Genomic DNA, 20,751 nt, shown 5'->3' with positions numbered 1-20,751 from the left:
TTAATTGTGATTTTGTCTTTAAATTATTAATGTAAAAAATTTAAATTGGAGTATTTTAAAGAATATAGAGTTCACTTAATTAACAAAATAAAATTAATTTCACTTTTACACTCAAAATGAACATGAATCTGATGTCAGATTTTGAAAATTCAAAATGGCGACTCCAATATGGCGAACAAATTTTCAAAACTTGCCTGTATTAGCTTAAAACTGACTACTCAGGGGGTTTTTGTAGTCACTGATCACGAATTTGACCATAGAATTAGAAAATTAAACACCTCTCTCTCTAAATTTCCAAAATCCAAAATTTAGAACCACTCTCTTTCTATACAAAAAAAATAGTTTAATCACATTCATTCGAAACTTGTTGCTCGGGTATTTTTCGAGGTCACTGAATACAAATCCCACCTGAAATTAATTCCTACCTTTTCATCTCTATTAAAATGAAGAAAAAAATCGACCCCTATTTCACGCTCTTCGCGACCAAAAAAATTTCTTTTTCCACCTAATTCGCAATTTTTCCCCAAGTTTAAATTTTTTTATTCCAAAAATCATACATATCCCAACAAACGTATGTGTCGAAACTTCAATTTGACCGCACAAAAGATCAAGTCCACCATCTAATTTAAATTCAATTAAAATCTAATTAACATTTAAATTGAAAATTTCAAATTTCCCCTCCGCAGGGTATTTAATGACCAAAAGAATCTTCTTAACCAAAAAAAAAAAAAAAAAAAAATACCATGATTTATTATATTAGCATACAGTAATTAATCTTCCGCGAAAGAAGACGAAGAAAAAAAAATTGTCAAATGTGATTGAAGAGCATGAAAATTTGCTTATGTGAAAAAGAAAAATTCCTTCTCTCTCTCTCTCTCTTTACCTTCAATAAAAAGGATACCAAAAAAAGGCAGAAAATGACGGAAAGAAGTGTCAATAGAAGTGAGAGAACAGAAGTATTTCAGAGAATTATTGCCGGGACGTTGTGCTATTAGAGTGAAATGTTTTTTTTTACCTCTCTGAGCGAAAGGGACGACGACGACGAACGACGACTTTCTCGGAAAGCATTTTTCGTCTTCGATATAACAAATGGAGATATTGAAAGAAAGCGATTTTTGACTTGTGCCCCATGGGTGGGATATATGCACGTGTGGAATTGAGTGACTGAATGGAATATACGATTGTATATGTGTATTCGATTACACACGTACACTTTCATATTTATCGTATACTATAGTAACAGGGAGGAAAGCTGAGAGTGAGAGAGACCTCGGACCAGTGCGTCTCTAGATTTCGTGCCGAGAAGACCAAAAAACCAACTTATAAATTCTCGACTCTTCCTTTTTGTCATCTTTCATTTCCTTCCTCTTTCTCTCTCTCTCTCTCTCTCTCTCTTTCACTCTTTCTCCATTTTCTTTTTTATTTTTCACCATTTTTCCTCTCTTTTTATTCTCAATTTTTCCTACATTACAGTCCACCTGTTACGCACCCCTTTTGAAATCAAGTGAAAAGAAATTGCGATAAATCTTGTCTCTCTCCATCTCTCGGGGAAAATTCAAAAATCGAGTAATCGTGAAATTGACCATATCAGGGCTTTATTTAGTATATATATATAGATATATATAAATTAAAGACCCTTGGAAAGCGCTTGTCACCACCCTTCGGCACGCTCTTGTATTTCACCATGACTTTATTAATCAAGGTAAGTGACGGAAGCGCAACAAGTTGATGTCTACCTATGTGTTTACTGCTCGAGTGTCAAACGTCAAGACAGGTCGATATATTTTACCTCGGGAAAATATATATACGCTGAATATATTAATCGAATTTTCATAATAAAATTCATTTTCAATATTTAATGTCCCTTCTGATTAAAATTTTTAAAATAGTAATTTTTATCTGTAAGTTGTAATTTTTTTTTTGCTGTACAATCATTTCTTTTTCAAACTGTTTGCAAAAAAATTTATCTTTAATTTTTAATGTCAGTTTTGATTAAAATGTTAAAAATAGCAATTTTTGTTTACAAGTTTGATTTTTTATTGCTTTTTCAAACTGTTTGTAAAAGAAATTATCTTTAATACTTCTGCTTTGATTAAAGTTTTAAAAATAGTTTTATTTGTGTCAAATGAACGATTACTTGTTTATTATCAAATAATTATTTACTTATAATGTTTTAATTTTAATAAATAATTTTCAGTTAAATCAAATAAATTATCAAGTAAAGAAAGAAATTATTGGTTCAAATAAAATTTATTAGATTTTAATAAAAATACTTCGATGCAAATTAATATTCATTTGTTTCAATATCAAATAATTTTTAGTCAAATCAAATAAATTGTCAAATAAATACAGAAATTATTGGTTTGAAAAAGAATTATTAAATTTAATTAAACATTTTTTAATGCAAGTAAATATTTATTTGTTTGTATCAAATAATTTTTAGTTAAATCAAATAAATTATCAAGTGAATACAAAAATTATCGGTTCAAATAAAATTTATTAGACTTTAATAAAAATACTTCGATGCAAGTCAATATTCATTTGTATCAAATAATTTTTAGATGAATCAAATAAATTGTCAAATAAATACAGAAATTATCGGTTCATATAAAATTTGTTTAATTGAAATAAAAAATCTTTGATGCAATTAAATATTTATTACTATTAAATAATATTTATTTAAATCAAATGAATTATTAAATAAATACAGAAATTATCAGTACAAATAAATTATCAAATAAATACAGAAATTATCGGTTCACATAAAATTTATTTGATTGAAATAAAAAATCTTTGATACAAGTAAATATTTATTTCAATTAAATAATATTTAGTGTTAATCAAATAAATTATTAAATAAGTACAGAAATCATTGGTTCAAATAAAATTTGTTTGATTTAAATAAAAATTATTTGATTCAACTAAATATTTATTTGATAATAGAAAACTAATTGGTTATTTGAATCAAATAATTTTTTATTTCAGTATAAAAAAATATTTCTAATTTTGAAGTTAAAATAATGTTGAAATTTAAAAAATATTTTTTCAAAGTTCCAGAAAAAATTTAACGATACTAGAAATAGTATTTTAATTACATTTCACTAATTAATTCATTAATTTATTTACCATATATACCTAATTAATAAAAACAAATAAGTCTAAACGAAATTTTTAATTTTTAAGTTTAATATTTTTACTATAAAAATAAATAATTCTAAACGAGGTTTCAGCAATTTTATGATAATAGAAAAGAATTTAAAATTAGAGTGCAATAATTAATTACATCCAATAAATTGTCAACAAATTAAAAAATTATCCTTTTTTATATTAATAGGTACTAATTACAAATTACTTTAGTGCTTTCCTTCAATGTTAGTTACAAATTCCCTCATTAGATCTCATTGAAACTAATTAAATGGCATTGCAGCAATTTGAAAATAATTACAGTTACCAATTTCAATTAATTTAATTCTAATTTAATTTTTTAATGTAATTTTAATGTAATTCGAATGCTATTTGAATATAACTTGAATGCAATTTGAATATAATTCGAATGTAATTTGAAAATAATTTTAATGTGATTCCTATTGATGTAAATTTAAAGACCAAATTAATATGCGAAAAAATTATTTCATTTACGAAAATTATTAACATAATGAAAGTTTGAAATAAATAAATAAATAATTAAAAACTGAAATTTAAAGAATAAATAAATAATAAAAAAGTGAAATTTAAACTTTAAAGAAAAAATTACTTTCGCATTATTATTTTGACTGCATAAATAAAATAAACGAGGGAAAAAATAAAAAATATATACAAATAAATAAATAGTGCAATAAAAGTGAAATTGAAATAAAAATTGTTTTTAAAGGCGAGAATTTAAATAAATTTTTGCCGTTAATTCAAAAATGAAATAATAATTATTATTATCTGCAGTAAACAGTGTGAAAAGTAAATGAAATGAGAGTGTAAAAATTTAAAAGCAAAATATACTCACAATGTGCATATAGCACATATCCAATCATTCTTTATTAATATAACTTTTTCCCTGATAATGGAAAATAATATATATGTGCTTTTTGCATAAACAGATGATAGCAATGGACAATTGTAAATTATTCATTATAACGAGACAATGATTGACCTATTTGTTGACAATTTAATAAATTAATATACACACATACAATTTCAACAGTTATCTAGAAAACAATAAAAAGGCATATTTTTAATTAAAAAAATGAGAAGATCAATTTTGTCTTCTCATATAATCAAGTAAATAAATCCATTATTGGGTTAAAAAATAATGATTCGTTGCAAATAATAATATTACAACATTTATATATTTATTTATAGAATAATATATACAAATTATATTTAAATTCAAAAATTATTAATTTTTAGTTTTTACCTTCTTGATAAAGTGAAATAAAAATAGTAATATTTAAATTAATAAATTATTATAATTTTTATCTTTAACGACATTTGATCTATTATGACGCCACAGATTTAGAACAAAAATACTTTGCACAAACTGTCACATCATAATGATTCAAATGTCTCTAATAAAGTGAAATAAAAATAATATCAAAATTAATAAATTCATTTACATAAATAAAAATAAAATGAAATAAAAATAAAAAAATGAATATGGAATGAAATAAAAATGAATATCGAATGAAATAAACTAAAAATAAAATTAAAAGTAAATTAAAACGTAGATTAAAAATCAAGAAAAAAAGTGAAGAAAAAATAAACTAAAAATAAAAGTTGAATTTAATTTAATTCATCGATTAGCGTTAAACAAAAAATGCTTATCTTTTAAATTAAAATGCTTCAACTATAATTTTATCGAGACTCCGAGAATAAAATAGCATAACGATTCAATGAAATCTCCTTCGGAATGCCTGCTCTATTAAGAAAACGTTTTAATTAAATAATTTAATTAAACACTGTCCTTTTAAATTAAGAAAATTAAAAACAATCACTTTACCCTCAACATATTTTAGAAAAACAAATTTAATTTTAATGTAAAAAAAATTTTCTTCTCTATTTTGTGTATTAATTTTCTATTATCAAAATGCATTGAAATAATTAATTAATAATTTAATTAATCAATTAAATTAAATTAATTAAATAAATAATTTTGTCTATTAATTAATTAATGATTTAATTTATTGCATCGACCAATCAATTAAGTAATTAATATTCAATCAATTAGTAAGGTAATTGATTCAATCAATCAATTAAGTAATTAATATTCAATTAATTAGTCGAGTAATTGATTCATTCAATCAATCAATTAATTAATTAATAATAAAAAATAATGTAATTAAAAATCAATTAAATTATTTTGGTCAATTAATTTATTAATTAATAATTTAATTCTGCAAATGTTCCATTTAATTCATAATTTAATTAGCGAAATTAATTTTAAGTTTTTTATTCAGCAATTGACCTTCTAATATTTGAGATAAATTTTACATTTACGTTTCCTCCTTACACTTGAATTTTGACCTAAAATTTAAAGTTCCACTTTCAACTTGCTCAATAAACATTATTGGATGAAAATTTTCTATTTGATTTGAATTTTTACTATTTTTTTTACTATCTAAATAAAATTGTTTTCTTAAAATAATACGTATTAATTTTTTTTTTTAATACTAAAAACAATTGCTAAAATAAAAAATAAATTGCTTCATTAACTTTAAATTTTAATTCTACAAAAATAATTATTAAAATAGTAGAAAATATGTCGTATAAATAAAATACGTAATTAATTTTTTTTTAATACTAAAAACAATTGCTAAAATAAAAAATAATTGCTTCATTAAATTTTAATTTTAATTCTACAAAAATAATTATTAAAATAGTAGAAAATATGTAGTATAAATAAAATAAATAAATAAAATGAATAAAATAAATAAATATAACGAATAAAATAAATAAATAAAGTAAATAAAATAATTGTTTCATTTTCTTTAAATTTTCTTAATTTTTAATTTAAAATTGAGAAAACTTTTAGTTTAATACTAAATCTCTTTGTAAATTTTTAATTTTAAATTCAATTTTAATTGCAATAAAAAATTATAAAAATATTATAAAGTAATTCAACAGTCTCATTATCTTTAAATTTTAATTCTGAAAACTAATTATCAAAAAAAGTTTTTTAATTTTTCAAAAATGTTAAAAAGTTGTTTCATTATTTTAATTATTTGTTTAATTTTTGTAGTTTAGAAAATGCTTAGTATAGACTAAAATTTTCAATTTAAAATGAAATTTTAATTCCTTTTAATTCATTATTTTTTAATTTTTTTAATTTTTATAGTTTGAAAATTTTTTAGTTCACTACAATTTTTATTTTAAAATGAGATTTTAATTCTGAAAAAAATAGAAAATAATTAACAGTCTTAATATTGTCTAATTTTAATATTAATTGTCAGTAATATTTAAGTTATTAATAATTAATATACTTTCTGATAATTAATAGTTAAATCAATAATTAATAGCCATTGATAATTAATAGTTTTAATAATTATTGATAATTTATAGTTATTCACAATGAATATTTATTGCTAATAATTATTAATAATACTATTGATTATCAATAACTATTCATTATTAATAACTATTAATTATCAATAACTATTAATTTTTAAGAACTATTAATTATTAATCACTATTAATTATTAATCACTATTAATTATAAATAACTATTCATTATTATTAATAAGTTAATAACTAATAGTTATGAACATTTTAACGTGAATAATTAATTTTAAAAGCAATCTTAAAATTTCGATCTAAATTAAAAAAATTTTCCATCTAAATTTTCTTCTCCAAATTATTCTCCTCTATGGACCCATAAATTATGAACTTCATTTCGATCACATTTTCTCATCGAAGAAAATTATTATTGAGATGAAGATGTTTATCACAATATTGAATATTAATTTCCATTCGCATCGTAATTCCATTTATCGTAATATATAATAATAATAATAATAATAATAATAATAATAATAATAATAATAATAATAATAATAATTAAATCGAGAATATTGTTTGGTTACAATATATAAGGAGGGAACAATGCTTAATAAAATAATGGTATTTTAACAATTTAGTGAATTAATGTTGGTAATTCATATTGCATTAAAACTGATAAGTTGAGATGGGAATATTATCCATATATATATATAGAGAGAGGGAGAGGAATATAATACACGGGAGATGAGGAGAATCCTGTGTGTAACAATGAATTGTGCGTTGTCGATGCAATGCGTAATGAATCATCGTGATTGCAGGCAATATCTACACAGTCGCATACAATTGGATATAGCGTATATAGCTGAGAAAGTCAATGAGGTTCGATCGCACAGAGCAACAATGAATAAGTGTACGTTTAGCATTCCACTCAGATAGGAGACATGATATAAATTATATTCCTGATCTCTCTTTCCCCCCTCTCTCTCTCTCTCACTCCCTCTCTTTCATTCCATCTCTCTTCAAAATGCATTTGTAATTTGATTTGCGAGACTCTCTGCTGCTAGTATGAAAAATATTACGCTTGATAGGCTTCTCTCTTCTACTTCATTAAAAATCAGGTCACATTGGTAATATTTTACATCTCATTAATAATATTGCATAATTTTTCCACAAAAACTCTGCGATTAATGTTTATATATTTTTGAAAAAAAAAAATTTAATCTTTTTCGAAAATGAAAAAAAAAATTAAATCCATTCATTTACAAAGTCTCTCAATGCGTGGATATTTAGCTGAAGGTTATAAATTCATCTAAATTATGAAAAACAAAATTTGCAGATAATTTTCAACTTCAATTTTGATTAATTTTTTTTTAGTTTACGATTTTAAAAATCTCCCTCATTTTTCTATCTCTATTAATTAAATGTAAAATTTTTACCAATTACGGAAAAATAATAAATTAATAGTACAGCAAATACATAATGATACAAATAAATAATAAAAATAAACATTAAAAATAAAAATAATTTTAATGAAAAAAAAGGTCAATAATAAAAGTATAAATAAAAAAAGCTACTTGAAATAAAAAAATATTTCTTGCGAAGAAAAACTGAAAATCGTGTCCATTTTTTTTTTAATGATTTTTTACTATTTTCCACAGTCAATTTTACTATAGTTAAAAAAAGAAATATTACTATAAAATTTAGTCACAAATTCACATTTTATTTAATTAATCAATTTCGAGATAAATTTTAGTATTAATTATAATAAATAGTGTTAATTAATTAAGTATAATTAATTATAGTATAAATAATATTAATTAGTTTAAGACCGTAAGAAATGTGAAATAATTTGTTACCTTTAAGAAAATTTAAATTGTAGTATAAATTTTAGTAAACTTTATATCGAAAGTAGTAAAATTTATCAGTTCCGAAGAAAATTAATTAAGTTAATTCTTTACGGGATTTACGGACCTAGTTCGATCCCTGTAATAAAATATAAATCTTAGTTTTAGGTTATTTTAAAAACAAACTCTGTTTGACCCAAATAAATATTTACATGATTTAAATAAACATTTGGTTCATTTTCATAAAGGGGCCGTCCATAAACTACGTCACGCCTTAGAGGGGGGGGTGGGGTGGAATTCATTTTTTGTGACGTTCTATAGAAAAAATGGCGCTAAAGCATGTAAAATTTGTGACGTGGGTAGGGGGGGGGGGGTGGAAAAATTATGCAAAATCGTGTGACGTAGTTTATGAACGGCCACAAAGTGTACGAAGAATGAAAATAATTTTTTCAGTGTTTCATTCTTTTTTTTTTGCACGCAATGTATTAGAGAAGGAGAGAATAAATACATATATGAAAGCACAGCTTGAGGCTAAGAAATCAGAATAATGGTAAAGAGAGAAAAGGAGAGAGAGAAAGAGTGGGGGAGGAGGCAAAAGATATGGGATGTTGGGGTGAAAGTATACGCGTCTTACGAGATATATATCTCTCGATGGGAAAATGCAGCACATTAGGAAGCTATCGTATATGCTAGTCGGAAATGGAGTATAAGAAAATTCAAATGGCAGGATAAAGATATTAAGATACTGCTATATGTTGGCGAATGAAAAGATATATACCGCAGTACACTGACACATTGAATTCTTTAAATTGAAATTATGGTAATTTTTACTTTAACCCCCTTCTTACTGTTTCCCGTACTTACTTCCCCCCCGTCTTAATATTATATCAAGGAGAGGACAAAAGTTTCTCTCCATTTCTAAAAAAAAAGGAATTGAATGTGAAGAGCTTCGAAAATGGTACCTAAAAAACAACAAATTTTAGGTTAAAATATATTAAAAATATCAAAAACATAACCTTAAAATTCCTAGATTTTTAGGAAACCGTTTTTTCTTCAGTGTAAAAACAAGCTCTGAAGAAAGGTACCTAAGAAGCTAGAAATTTTAACGTCATTTTTGTGAAATTTTTTCTTTAATTAAAAATTTGAGTTTGAAATCGATCATGTTTAATAAATTAAAGATGACCGAGTGAAAAAATCATTATTTTATATTATAAGAATATTTTTACTGTAAATTCTCCAAAATTAGTTCCATCATTTCAATTCGATTATTATTTTCTAGAATTTTTAACTAAAATTCTTCTTTATATCACTTATTAATTTTAATAACTTTTTAAAAAGTTCTTTAAGAATATTCAAATTCATGAAATATATATTAGGAAATAAAAAATTGAAATTAAAATTTTTCACACAATTAATTCTACAGAATTTTTAATTAAAAGTATGATAAAATTTAGATTTTCAAAGATTTTTATTTGTATAACCTTTTCAAAATTCAATTATTTCTAAAAAAAATCACGCTATAATGCTTATAATATTCAATTATTATCTAAAACTTTAACTGAAATTCATTGTTACATCAATTTTTATTAAAAAATTGTACGAGAATTCAATTTAAATGAAAAATAAATAATTTATTGAATAATTAAACGCTTTTTAAAATTGAAATCTTGTAAACAATTTTATCAACAAATTTTTAAATAATTAAATTCTTTCGATGAATTTTAATAGAATTTTGTCAAAAATTTTATTAAAATTTTTAAAAATCATTGAATTTCGGAGATGAATTTTATTATCAATAAAGATAATTGAAATTTTGACGAGAATTTTATTAAAATTTTTGAAAATCATTGAATTTTGGAGATGAATTTTATTATCAATAAAGATAATTGAAATTTTGACGAGAATTTAATTAAAATTTTTGAAAATAATTGAATTTTTGAGAAGAATTTGATTACTTTTAAAAATAATTTAAATTTGGAGAAGGATTTTTAAAAATTTTTGAACATAATTGAATTTCTACAAAAAATTTTATAATTTAAAAAGATAATTGAAATTTTGACGAGAATTTTATTAAAATTTTCGAAAATAACACAGGCCGACAAAATTTTGTCGAATTTTAGAAGCAAGAACCGCACAATATTTTTCCGAAGATTTTTGACGTGCTGAATCCGAATCTGACCTTAGAATTGCCCCATCACGTTAGGTTTTTGAGATATTCTAACCTAAAAGTGCCAAAAACACGTTTTTTGAGCATTTTTGAAGTCCTGTACAATCAGGAGAACATTTTTTTCTAAAAGTTATTTGCGGCATCTGAAAATACTATTCTTCTCCTTTAAAAGGCCTTTTAAAACTTGAAAAAATCTTTATTTCTCACTGAGATATCGTCATTTGAAGTTTTTGAATGTGGTCAGTATACGAATATTGACCAATTTACAACATTCAAAAACTTCAAATGACGATATCTCAGTCAGAAATAAAGATTTTTTCAAGTTTAAAAAGGCTTTTTAAAGGGGAAGAATAGTACTTTCAGATGCAGCAAATAACTTTTAGAAAAAAAATTTTCTCTTGATTGTACAGGACTTCAAAAATGCCCAAAGAACGTGTTTTTGGCACTTTTAGGTTAGAATATCTCAAAAACCTAACGTGATAGGGCAATTCTAAGGTCAGATTCGGATTCAGCACGTCAAAAATCTTCGGAAAAATACTGTGCGGTTCTTGCTTCTGAAATTCGACAAAATTTTGTCGGCCTGTGTAATTGAATCTTGGAGAAGAATATAATTGAATTTTTGACAATAATTTTAATAAAATAGAAAAACTTGAAGGTTTTGTAATAGAATTTGTGATAATTTCATAATTTATGAAGCAAATAAAAATGACACCGAAATTCAGAATAACAAACATAACCTTAAAATTCATAGCTTCTTAGGTATACCTTTCGTCAGAGCGCCTCTTCCCACTGAAGAAAGGAAAGAAATTTCTCATCTCCTTTCTTCAGTGTGAAAATCAAGGTAGAAACAGAGAAAAACAAAGAAAATGTAATCCAATGCACACACCACTTGTAGAAGCAATTAATTATTAAAGTATACGAATTGAGAGGTTAATTAAATAAATATTTATAGAAAGAGAGATAGAGGGAGAGAAGAGAATATTTGGGATGCAGGAAGTTGGAAATTGCGTTAATTGATGGACGTTCGTGTTTGGACACGTAGGTCCATCAATTCTACGATTCATCGAACGAAAGTGATATATGTTTCAAGGTATCGAGTATTAATGGGAAAACCATTAGTATCCGTGTCTACGACTACCATAAAATATAATGGTGCTCACGGGAATGTGCACCTACGCAGAGTACTATATATTTTACGAGCGCCTTAATACCGGGACCACCAACCGGCGAGGACATTTCAATGCTCTATAATTAAAATAACTACTTTATTTCACTTCGACTCATTTTTTCATTTTCACTTTAATACTAACTTTCGCATTACATTCATTGCAACTCTCGGGTGTTACTATATACTTTTCATGATTCATGTTAATCCCAATGTAATTTCAATTTTTATTCGTAAACTCTCTCTATATATATATACCTACAATTTCACTCCATTCTGTTCAAAGCGATTTCCATCAAAATTCGATCATATTTTACTCAAATGTCTATATGAAAGAAAAAAGAATGTCACTGTAAAATTATTTTACTATCTCAAAGATGGTAAAAATTTGGATTAATATTTTCAACTATCTATGTTCACGTATATATATTAAATGTCAAAAAATTATTCCCTTCTTTTTTAAAAATTAATAACTAAAGCAATTAAATTCTTTGTAAGAATTCAATTATTATCAACCATTTAAAAAAAATGTTTTGTAGAAAATAAAATAAATTATTTGTAATACAATTTGAAAAAAAGTTGTAAGAATTCAACTATTTTTAACTTTTTAAAGATTTTAATGAAATTCGATTTAAAATTCAATTATTCTCAATAGAATTGTAATTGAAATTCTTGAAAGAATTTATATTTTCAAAAATTTTAACTAGAATTCAATTATTTTTAATACAATCAATAATTGAAAGAATTGAACTATTTTTGAAAATTTTAATAAAATTCTTCACAAGAATTCAATTATTTATACATGTAATAAAATTTTTAAAAAATTATTTAAAAAATTATTTTCAATTCAATTTTAAAAAAATTTCTCGAAACAATTCAATTACTTTTAAAATATAATTATAAGTGAAATTCTTGAAAGAATTAAATTATTTTCATAAATAAATAATAATAAAAAAATTTTATCTAGAATTCAATTATTTTAAAATTTTTTATTAAAATTCTTTACAAGAATTAAATTATTTTCATAATAATAAAATACTTGAAACAAAATTAAGCTTTTCAATACAATTTTAAAAAATTTCCCTAAAGAATTCAATTCTTTTTAAAAATTACGTAACATTTGATTTAAAAATACAATAATTTTCAATGCAATGATAATTGAAATCATCGAAAAAATTTAATTAATTTAATTAATTCAATTATTTTCAAAAATTTTAACTAGAATTCAATTATTTTTAATACAATCAATAATTGAAAGAATTGAACTATTTTTGAAAATTTTAATAACATTCTTCCCAAAAATTCAATTATTTATATGCGTAAAAAAATTTTTCGCAAATTATTCAAAAAATTAATTTTTAATTCAATTTTTAGAAAATTTCACGAAATAATTCAATTACTTTTAAAATACAATTATATATTATAAGTGAAATTTTTGAAAGAATTAAATTATTTTCATAAATAATTAAATTCTTTCTAGGACAATTTAATTATTTTCAATACTATTTTATGGTAATTAAAATTCTTGAATAATTTAATAATTTTCAAAAATTTTATCTAGATTTCAATTCTTTTAAAAAAATTTATTAAAATTCTTTACAAGAATTCAATTATTTTCATATTAATAAAATACTTGGAACGGAATTAAGCTTTTCAATGCAATTTTTAAAAAAATTCCCTAAAGAATTCAATTCTTTTTAAAAATTATGTAACATTTGATTTCAAAATTAAATTATTTTCAATGCAATTGTAATTGAAATCATATCGAAAAAATTTAATTGTTTTCTAAAATTTTATCAAAAATTAAATTATTTTTAATAGAATTTTAATTAAAATTCTTGGAAAAGAAAATTATTTTCAAAACAATTGTAATTAAAATCCTTAAAAGAATTAAATTATTTTCTAAAATTTTAATAAAATTCTTCCCTAAGAATTCAATTATTTTCGTAAATTATAAAATTCATTTGTACGAATTCAATTATTTTCATTACAATTTTCAAAAAAATTTCTCGAAGGAATTCAATTTTTTTAAAACATTTTTCGAATCAATTCAATCATTATCAAATATTTTAATATAATTTTGTATAAAAATTCAATTATATTCTCAATATAAATAAAATTTAAATCTTTAAAAGAAAGTATTATTTATAGTTAAATATAAATTTCTGTATAAAATTAATTAATTCAAATTAAATTATAAATACAAATTTTAATTGCGATTAATATTAATTATTAAGATTAATTTTACTCCATCAAGTTGAAAATATTAAATATTAACGCGCATCGTACTTGAAATTTAATCCTGGATTTTGATTCTATAACCAAACTGGTATACATATTATACAACTAAATTAGAATCGATAAATTTATCCTCATTACATTCCTAATTTAAGGATTCTAATCCTAGCTCCTAATAATTTAATTTTTATTTATATTTTTATAAAAACAATTCTAAAATTATGATAAATTGATCTTTATTATATTTGTAACGCTTTAGATATTTAAACCTCGATCTTATAGTTTATAATTATAATTTTATATCTTATTTTTTCTGTTCACAAAATCCAAATTCCATTGTTAAATCTTAATTTTAATTAATTATTCTTATACTATTTTTTTAAAAGTTACTATTATTATTTTTTAAAATTACTTTTTTAAAGTTATTATTATTATTATTTTGTAAAATTATTTTTATTGTAAAATTATTACATATTTTTAAAAACTATTTTCATTATTATTTTTTTTAATATTGTTATTTCTACTTCTTTATTAATACTTGAGCCCATTAGACAGGAATGGACATTATTGTTATTACCACTTTCAATATTACTTTTATTTTGTAAAAATAATAACAATTTGAAGTGAAATTAAAAGAAATATAAAAATTAATAATACGAACTGAGAGCAAAAAAAGTATAAAAGTGATAAAAAGAAAAAAAAATTGTACAACAAATAGCAAGTTCGAAATGATATTGTATAATAATGTTTTTATGTGACTTATGAAGTCGAGACTAGAGGAAAACACTAATGACGACCTCGTGTATAATTAAGTATGGGTCCTTTTTTGAAATATCGCCTGTCAAGGACACTCAAATCTAGCGCACTCTCTTTGGGATGCATTTAACAATGTCTGCATTTTAAGAGCGGTGAATTCGCATTTATAATTTATATTATACATTGAATTCTTTTTCATAGTATCAAATTGCGACACATATATTATATGTGTAACATTATTATTTTTATTTTAATAAAAATTTTATTCGACATATATACTGAAAAAAAATTTTTTGATTCAAAAAAGAAAAATTAAAAGCGAGATTAAAAGTATTCATACGCATTCACATAATGAAAATTTATTCTTCAAATATTATTTTTTCAATGAATTAATTAATAATTATAATGAAAGGAAAAAATACGCAATTTTTATTCACTTCATAAAGTGCTAATTATACTAAAAAGGAAAAAAAAAATTATATTGCAGATTTCCGTAATGTGCCTGGCAATCTACGCAGTAACAGCTATTCCTCTCGAGGGACAGCAGAATAAACCAAAAATCTCCGAGGAAGATTTGGAAATTGCTTTGAAAGACAGTCGTTATATAAAGAAGCAACTAACGTGCGCCTTGGAGAATATCAAATGTGACTCAGTTGGTCGTCGATTGAAAAGTAAATTTGACGACGAATTATTTTTTCACCTTCACTATTATAAATTTAGCATTCAAGTCATTTATTTTACAGAAGCAAATTTTTCCCAATGCTTGATTAATATAAATTTATTTTTATTTTATTATAAATATTTTTACTTTTTTAATTATTTTTACTATTTTTATTATTTTTACTATTTTTACTATTTTTACTATTTTTACTATTTTATTATTCTTTATTTTTATTATTATAAATACTTTGACTTCTTTTACTACATTTCATTATTCTTCATTTTTACTATTATAACTATTAACATTATCATTACAATTTTTAATATTATTATTATAATTATTAAAATTATTATCACTATTATTGCTACTATTATTATTATTTTATCATTTGAATTTTCCCAGAATTTTTCACGAAACAATTGTCAACTCATTAATAATAATTAATAATTAATAATTATAATAATAATTATTTTAATTTTTACTATCATTGTACTTTTATTATTACTATTTTATTATCTTCAGTTGCAAAATACTTACTTCAAGTACGTAAAGATTATACTTTTCTATATTGCTATTAAATTTAAACAAAAATTCTATTTAATTCATTTAATTAAAATTTTTTTATTTGAAAAAAGAAGTAGGTAAAATTAAAAAAAGGAGATCCACAATTTTTCTTCATAAATAAGAAAAGAATTATTTGAAAAAAACTATAAATTATTCAACAGAAAGAATTATTATTTAACTTTTATAATTTCGAAGGAATAAAATAAAAAAATTTTTTTAATAATTTCCAAAACAATTATTAGTAGAAATTAATAATTATTAATTATAAGCAGTAAAACAAATTTTATTTTATTTAATTTCTTCAAATTAAGACAAACTCAAGAATAAATATTAAGACAAAATAAATAATTTTTCTTTATTAAATGCCAAAATGATTAGTAAAAAATTAATTTATTAGTAAAGATTAATTTTACAATAGAAGTCTCTCAATTTGAATTTATAAAAATCCTTATTAATTTGAAATAGAAACTGACTTTTTGCTTTTAAATTAGAAAATTTTACTAATAAGTTAGTAGAAATTACTGTTTATTAGTCAATTTTACTAATAAATTAGTAGAAATTACTATATATTAGCAAATTTTACTAATAAATTAATAAAAAATAAATAAAATTAACTATCTATTTGTAAAATTTACTAATTCAAAAGCAAAATGTCCGTTACTATTTCAAATTAGAATTTTTAATTTCTACTAATTTATTAGTAAATTCTAATTTTAATTTACTAATTCAAAACAAAAAATCAGTCACTAATTCAAATTTGAATTTTTAATTTCTACTAATTTATTAGTAAAATTTACTAATTTAAAAGAAAAAGTATTCAAAAGCAATTAATAAATTTTACTAATAAATTAGTAGAAATTACTATTTATTAGTTAAATAACTAATTCAAACCAAAAAGTCAGTACCTAATTCAAATTAGTAAACATTTTTACCAACTCAAATTTAGAGAGAAAGAGTGAAGTTTAATAGAATATTTTTTTCGAACAGAAAAAATAATAATACCAATGATAAATAATAATAATAATAATATTAATGATAATAACAATGATAATTCCTATAACAGTTTATGAATAAAAAATAGTTTTATTAAAAAACTATATCTTTTATTCAATAGAAAAATTATTATTTAATTTCAAAAATTTAAAAGAAATAAAAAACTATAAATAAAAAATTGTCCCAAGAAAGGTATACCTAAAGAGCAAAAAATTTGTGGCTATGTTTTTATTTTTTGGAGTAAAAATACCGATAGAGAATAAATTATTATTACAAATAATCAATGTTCAAGTCTTCGTTACATCAAAAATATTCACTAAAAACTGTTTTCAAATTAAAATAATTGAAAAAAAAACTTTTAATCAAGATAATCTTAAAACAAACATAACCTATAATGGTATCCGGACAAAAAGTCCAAACCAAAAAATCCAAACTAAATGAAATCCAAAAAAGTAAACAAAAAAATAGTTTCATTTTGGACTTATTTACTTGGATCTTTTGTCCTGGTAAAAAAGTCCAAAGAAAAAAAAATTGAGATATAAAAATGTAAATGATTGCCTTGAATGAAATTGTCCTTTGTTTGAGTTGCTTATTACAATGACCGTGAATCGACAATAGGTAAACTTAACATTTTTAAAATTCTAAAAATAATTAAATTAATCGAGTAATTTAATTGGAATTATATATTGAAAAAAAAATTATTGAATTTTTGTAAAGAATTTTTATCAAAATTGTTGAAAATAATTGTACATTATTATAGGCGCTTCTTAAAATTAGATTATCGTTTTTCCTGTGTTATCTTCAATTTTATTTTTTCCCAAACCACCTAAAACAAAAAAGAAAAAAACTGAAATTTAAAATAAATTCTTTTTTTAGGTCTAGCGCCATTGGTATTAAGAGGCAGCTGTCCACAATGTACCCAGGAAGAAGCTACCTACATCAGAAAAGTTCTAGCACACGTTCAAAGAGAATATCCAATAGAATGGGCGAGACTAATACAAAAGTATTATAAATCCTAAAATCAAGTTGGCATCACACGAGAGAGAGAGAATTTGCTATCTTTCTTACACCGAACACACAATATTGAATGAGAGTAAGCAAGAGAGAATGAAAGAAAGTAAGCAAGCAAGAAAGAAAGAAAGAAAGAAGGAAACTAAAGAAAAAGTACACGTTAGAAAAGAAAACAATCCATAGAAATGCTTTTGGTGGAAAAGAGTTTAAAAAAAAGGAAAGAAGACAGAAAATAGAGAAAATGAATAAATGTATGTGTATATATATATATGTGTGTGTCTCTCTCTCTCTCTATCTGTGTGTACGTGTTAGAGAGGTTCTTGTCAGAATGAGAGAGTGACAGTGAAAGTTGATTGTAAAACTCTTTGGGAATTCCAATAGGAGACTCTAAGTATCTATATCCGTTTTCAATGACGTTTTAATCTATCAGACTTTTATCTTCTATTTTTTTTCTCTTTTTTTTATCTCCTTCTTTTAATAATATACCCAGTTTTATATATATATATTTCATATATATAACGTGATTTCTGTCTTACGATGTCAATAACTTTCAATTACCTTCTCTTCTTGAGAAATTTAAACTTTCTTTTTCATTTATATACAAATACAAATCGAAAAAAATGTCGGAACAATTTGTCACTTTTTCATACTGTCGATTTTCATCTATTTTTTAATGTTTATACTGCAATTTTTATATATGTAATTATAATATAGATTTTTTAGATAATAAAATTGTTGATATATGAAAAATGTATTTGCACTTTTTTAATATTCCCTTGTTCAACATTTATTTATTTTAGTTAAATATTTATTTATTTTAGTAAATTTATTTAATTTATTTAATTTTAGTTAATTTATTTATTTTAGTTATTTATTAAATAAATAAGTGATACTCTAGCAATAATAATATTTCAAAACAATTTTTAATTCAATAATATTATCTTTATTTTTTAAATAATTCAAAAATATTTTTATTAATTTAAAAAAATTATTAAAGTTATTATTCATTATTTCTTTGTTTCTAGAAAAAATTAGCATTTTGTAACAAACGTTTTAGGAAATTAACAAATGTAAATTCTGCAAAATATTATCCTTTTTTTAATATGAAAAACTTAATTGTTTGACAAATCGAAATTATGCAGCAATTTTTTCCTTTTTCTAAAAAAAAATTTTTAAATGTTGGGGAAATTAAAATTAGAAAGTAGAAAATATTTTGCACATTTTCTGCTTCTCAATTACAATATTCATAAACAAAGTAAGTTCAAGTTTTAAGTAAAAAAAAATGTTATAAATCAAATTTTGTTTAAAACATTTTTATTTTATTTCGGAAAAAATATTTACAAAATTTCTATTTGTTAAAAACGATTGTAAAATTATTCGAAAATATCAATAACTTCTTTTCTAAATAAATATTTAATCATTATTAAAAATTATTTTCATCATTTTAATTCACCTATTATTTTCTAGAATTTTTAAATAAAATTCTTCATTAAATCAATTATTTTTAATAATTTTTGAAAAAGTTCTTTGAGAATTTTCAAATCCATTTATTTACAATTCAATTTTATGAAATTTCAATTATTCACAAATTCTTCAATTAAATACGTATTAAAAAAATAAACACTTCAAATAATTTCAGAAAAAAATCCAATTAAACTTTTTCAAAATAATTAATTCTACAGAATTGTTGGTTATAAGTATATTTTTAAATCAATTTTTATTAGAAAATTTTACGAGAATTCAATTATCTAATTGCAAAAACAAATAATTTATTGAATAATTAAATATCTCTTAAAATTGAAATCTCATGAAGACGTTTCTCAAAACATTTTTAAATAATTGATTTCTTGTGAAGATTTTTTAATAAAATTGTTAAGAACAATTACATTTTTCACAAAGTTCAATTAAAATTGTATTAAAAATAATTGAATTTCTACAATGAGTTTTATTTATGAAAATAATTGAATTCCTAATAAGAATTTTATTATTTAAGAAAATAATTCAATCCCTGTAAAAAATTTTATTATTTATTGAAAATAATTAAATTATTTTCAATAAATAAATTAGAAATTTATAAAAAATTTGTAAATAATAGAATTCATATGAAATTGAGGGAAATTTTTGAAGATAATTGAAATTTTTCCAAATATTTAAAAAAAATTGATTTTTGGCAAGAATTTTATTAAAAATTCTAAAAATAATTGAATTTCGGAAAAGAATTTGATTACTTTTAAAAATAATTAAATTTATGCAATCATTTATAATTTTTATAATATTCGATTTTTTTTAATTGTTTTTGAGTAAAATTCGTCTATAAATGCACTATTTTTAATAATTAATTAAATATATATTAACAAATTTAACAAATTTCAGAAGAATTTGAATTATTAAAATTTTTCAAAAACTAAGTAATCTTTAAAATTTCTAATAAAATTCGTTTCTTTTGCAAAAAAAATCATTACATATTCCCGTTTCTTAATATTTTTGTAGAAAATTTTCAATTTTCAGAAGGGAATAATTTACATAATTTCTATTTCTTAATTACAATTGTTTTAATAAAATTCAAAGTTTTTTTTTAAAATAAAGAAAAAAAATGTTTATAAATTCTATTTGTCAATTACAAATTTTAATTGTAAATGAAATTGAAACTTTAAAAATTTTTTAAAAATAAAGGAAAAAATGTTAGTCAAAAAAATGTTCTGTTACTTTTATTTACAAATTTCTTTAATTGTAAAATTATTCAAAAACATAAATAACTTCTTTTTTAAATAAATATTTAATTATTATTATTTTTCCATAGGAATAAGAATTTTCAAAAATTTCAAATTCAAACCTTTTTAAAATTAAACAACTTATAAAAGTATTG

The 20,751-nt window shown here is 21.5% G+C and overlaps 1 protein-coding gene across 1 annotated transcript; it reads left to right on the top strand.

The window, feature by feature from the left end:
• Positions 1 to 1,262: 1,262 nt before the first annotated feature.
• Positions 1,263 to 18,577, top strand: LOC122501204 (putative odorant-binding protein A10). The gene is made up of 3 exons (XM_043610506.1): positions 1,263 to 1,702; positions 15,144 to 15,327; positions 17,751 to 18,577. The coding sequence occupies exons 1-3, from the start codon at positions 1,685 to 1,687 to the stop codon at positions 17,891 to 17,893; spliced, it is 345 nt and encodes a 114-aa protein (XP_043466441.1). The 5' UTR covers positions 1,263 to 1,684; the 3' UTR covers positions 17,894 to 18,577.
• The last annotated feature ends 2,174 nt before the right edge of the window (positions 18,578 to 20,751 follow it).

The sequence above is a fragment of the Leptopilina heterotoma genome, unplaced genomic scaffold (assembly GCF_015476425.1).
Source record: "Leptopilina heterotoma isolate Lh14 unplaced genomic scaffold, ASM1547642v1 Lhet_103, whole genome shotgun sequence".
NCBI lineage: Eukaryota > Metazoa > Arthropoda > Insecta > Hymenoptera > Figitidae > Leptopilina > Leptopilina heterotoma.
Note: the sequence above shows the minus strand (reverse complement) of the source record. Positions and strands in the feature narration are given on the sequence as shown.

What these genes read in the sequence shown, in the direction of transcription:
- LOC122501204 (XM_043610506.1), top strand. An exon ending in AGTTGGTCGTCGATTGAAAA is followed by an intron (nt 15,328 to 17,750) that starts GTAAATTTGACG and finishes TTCTTTTTTTAG; the next exon opens with GTCTAGCGCCATTGGTATTA.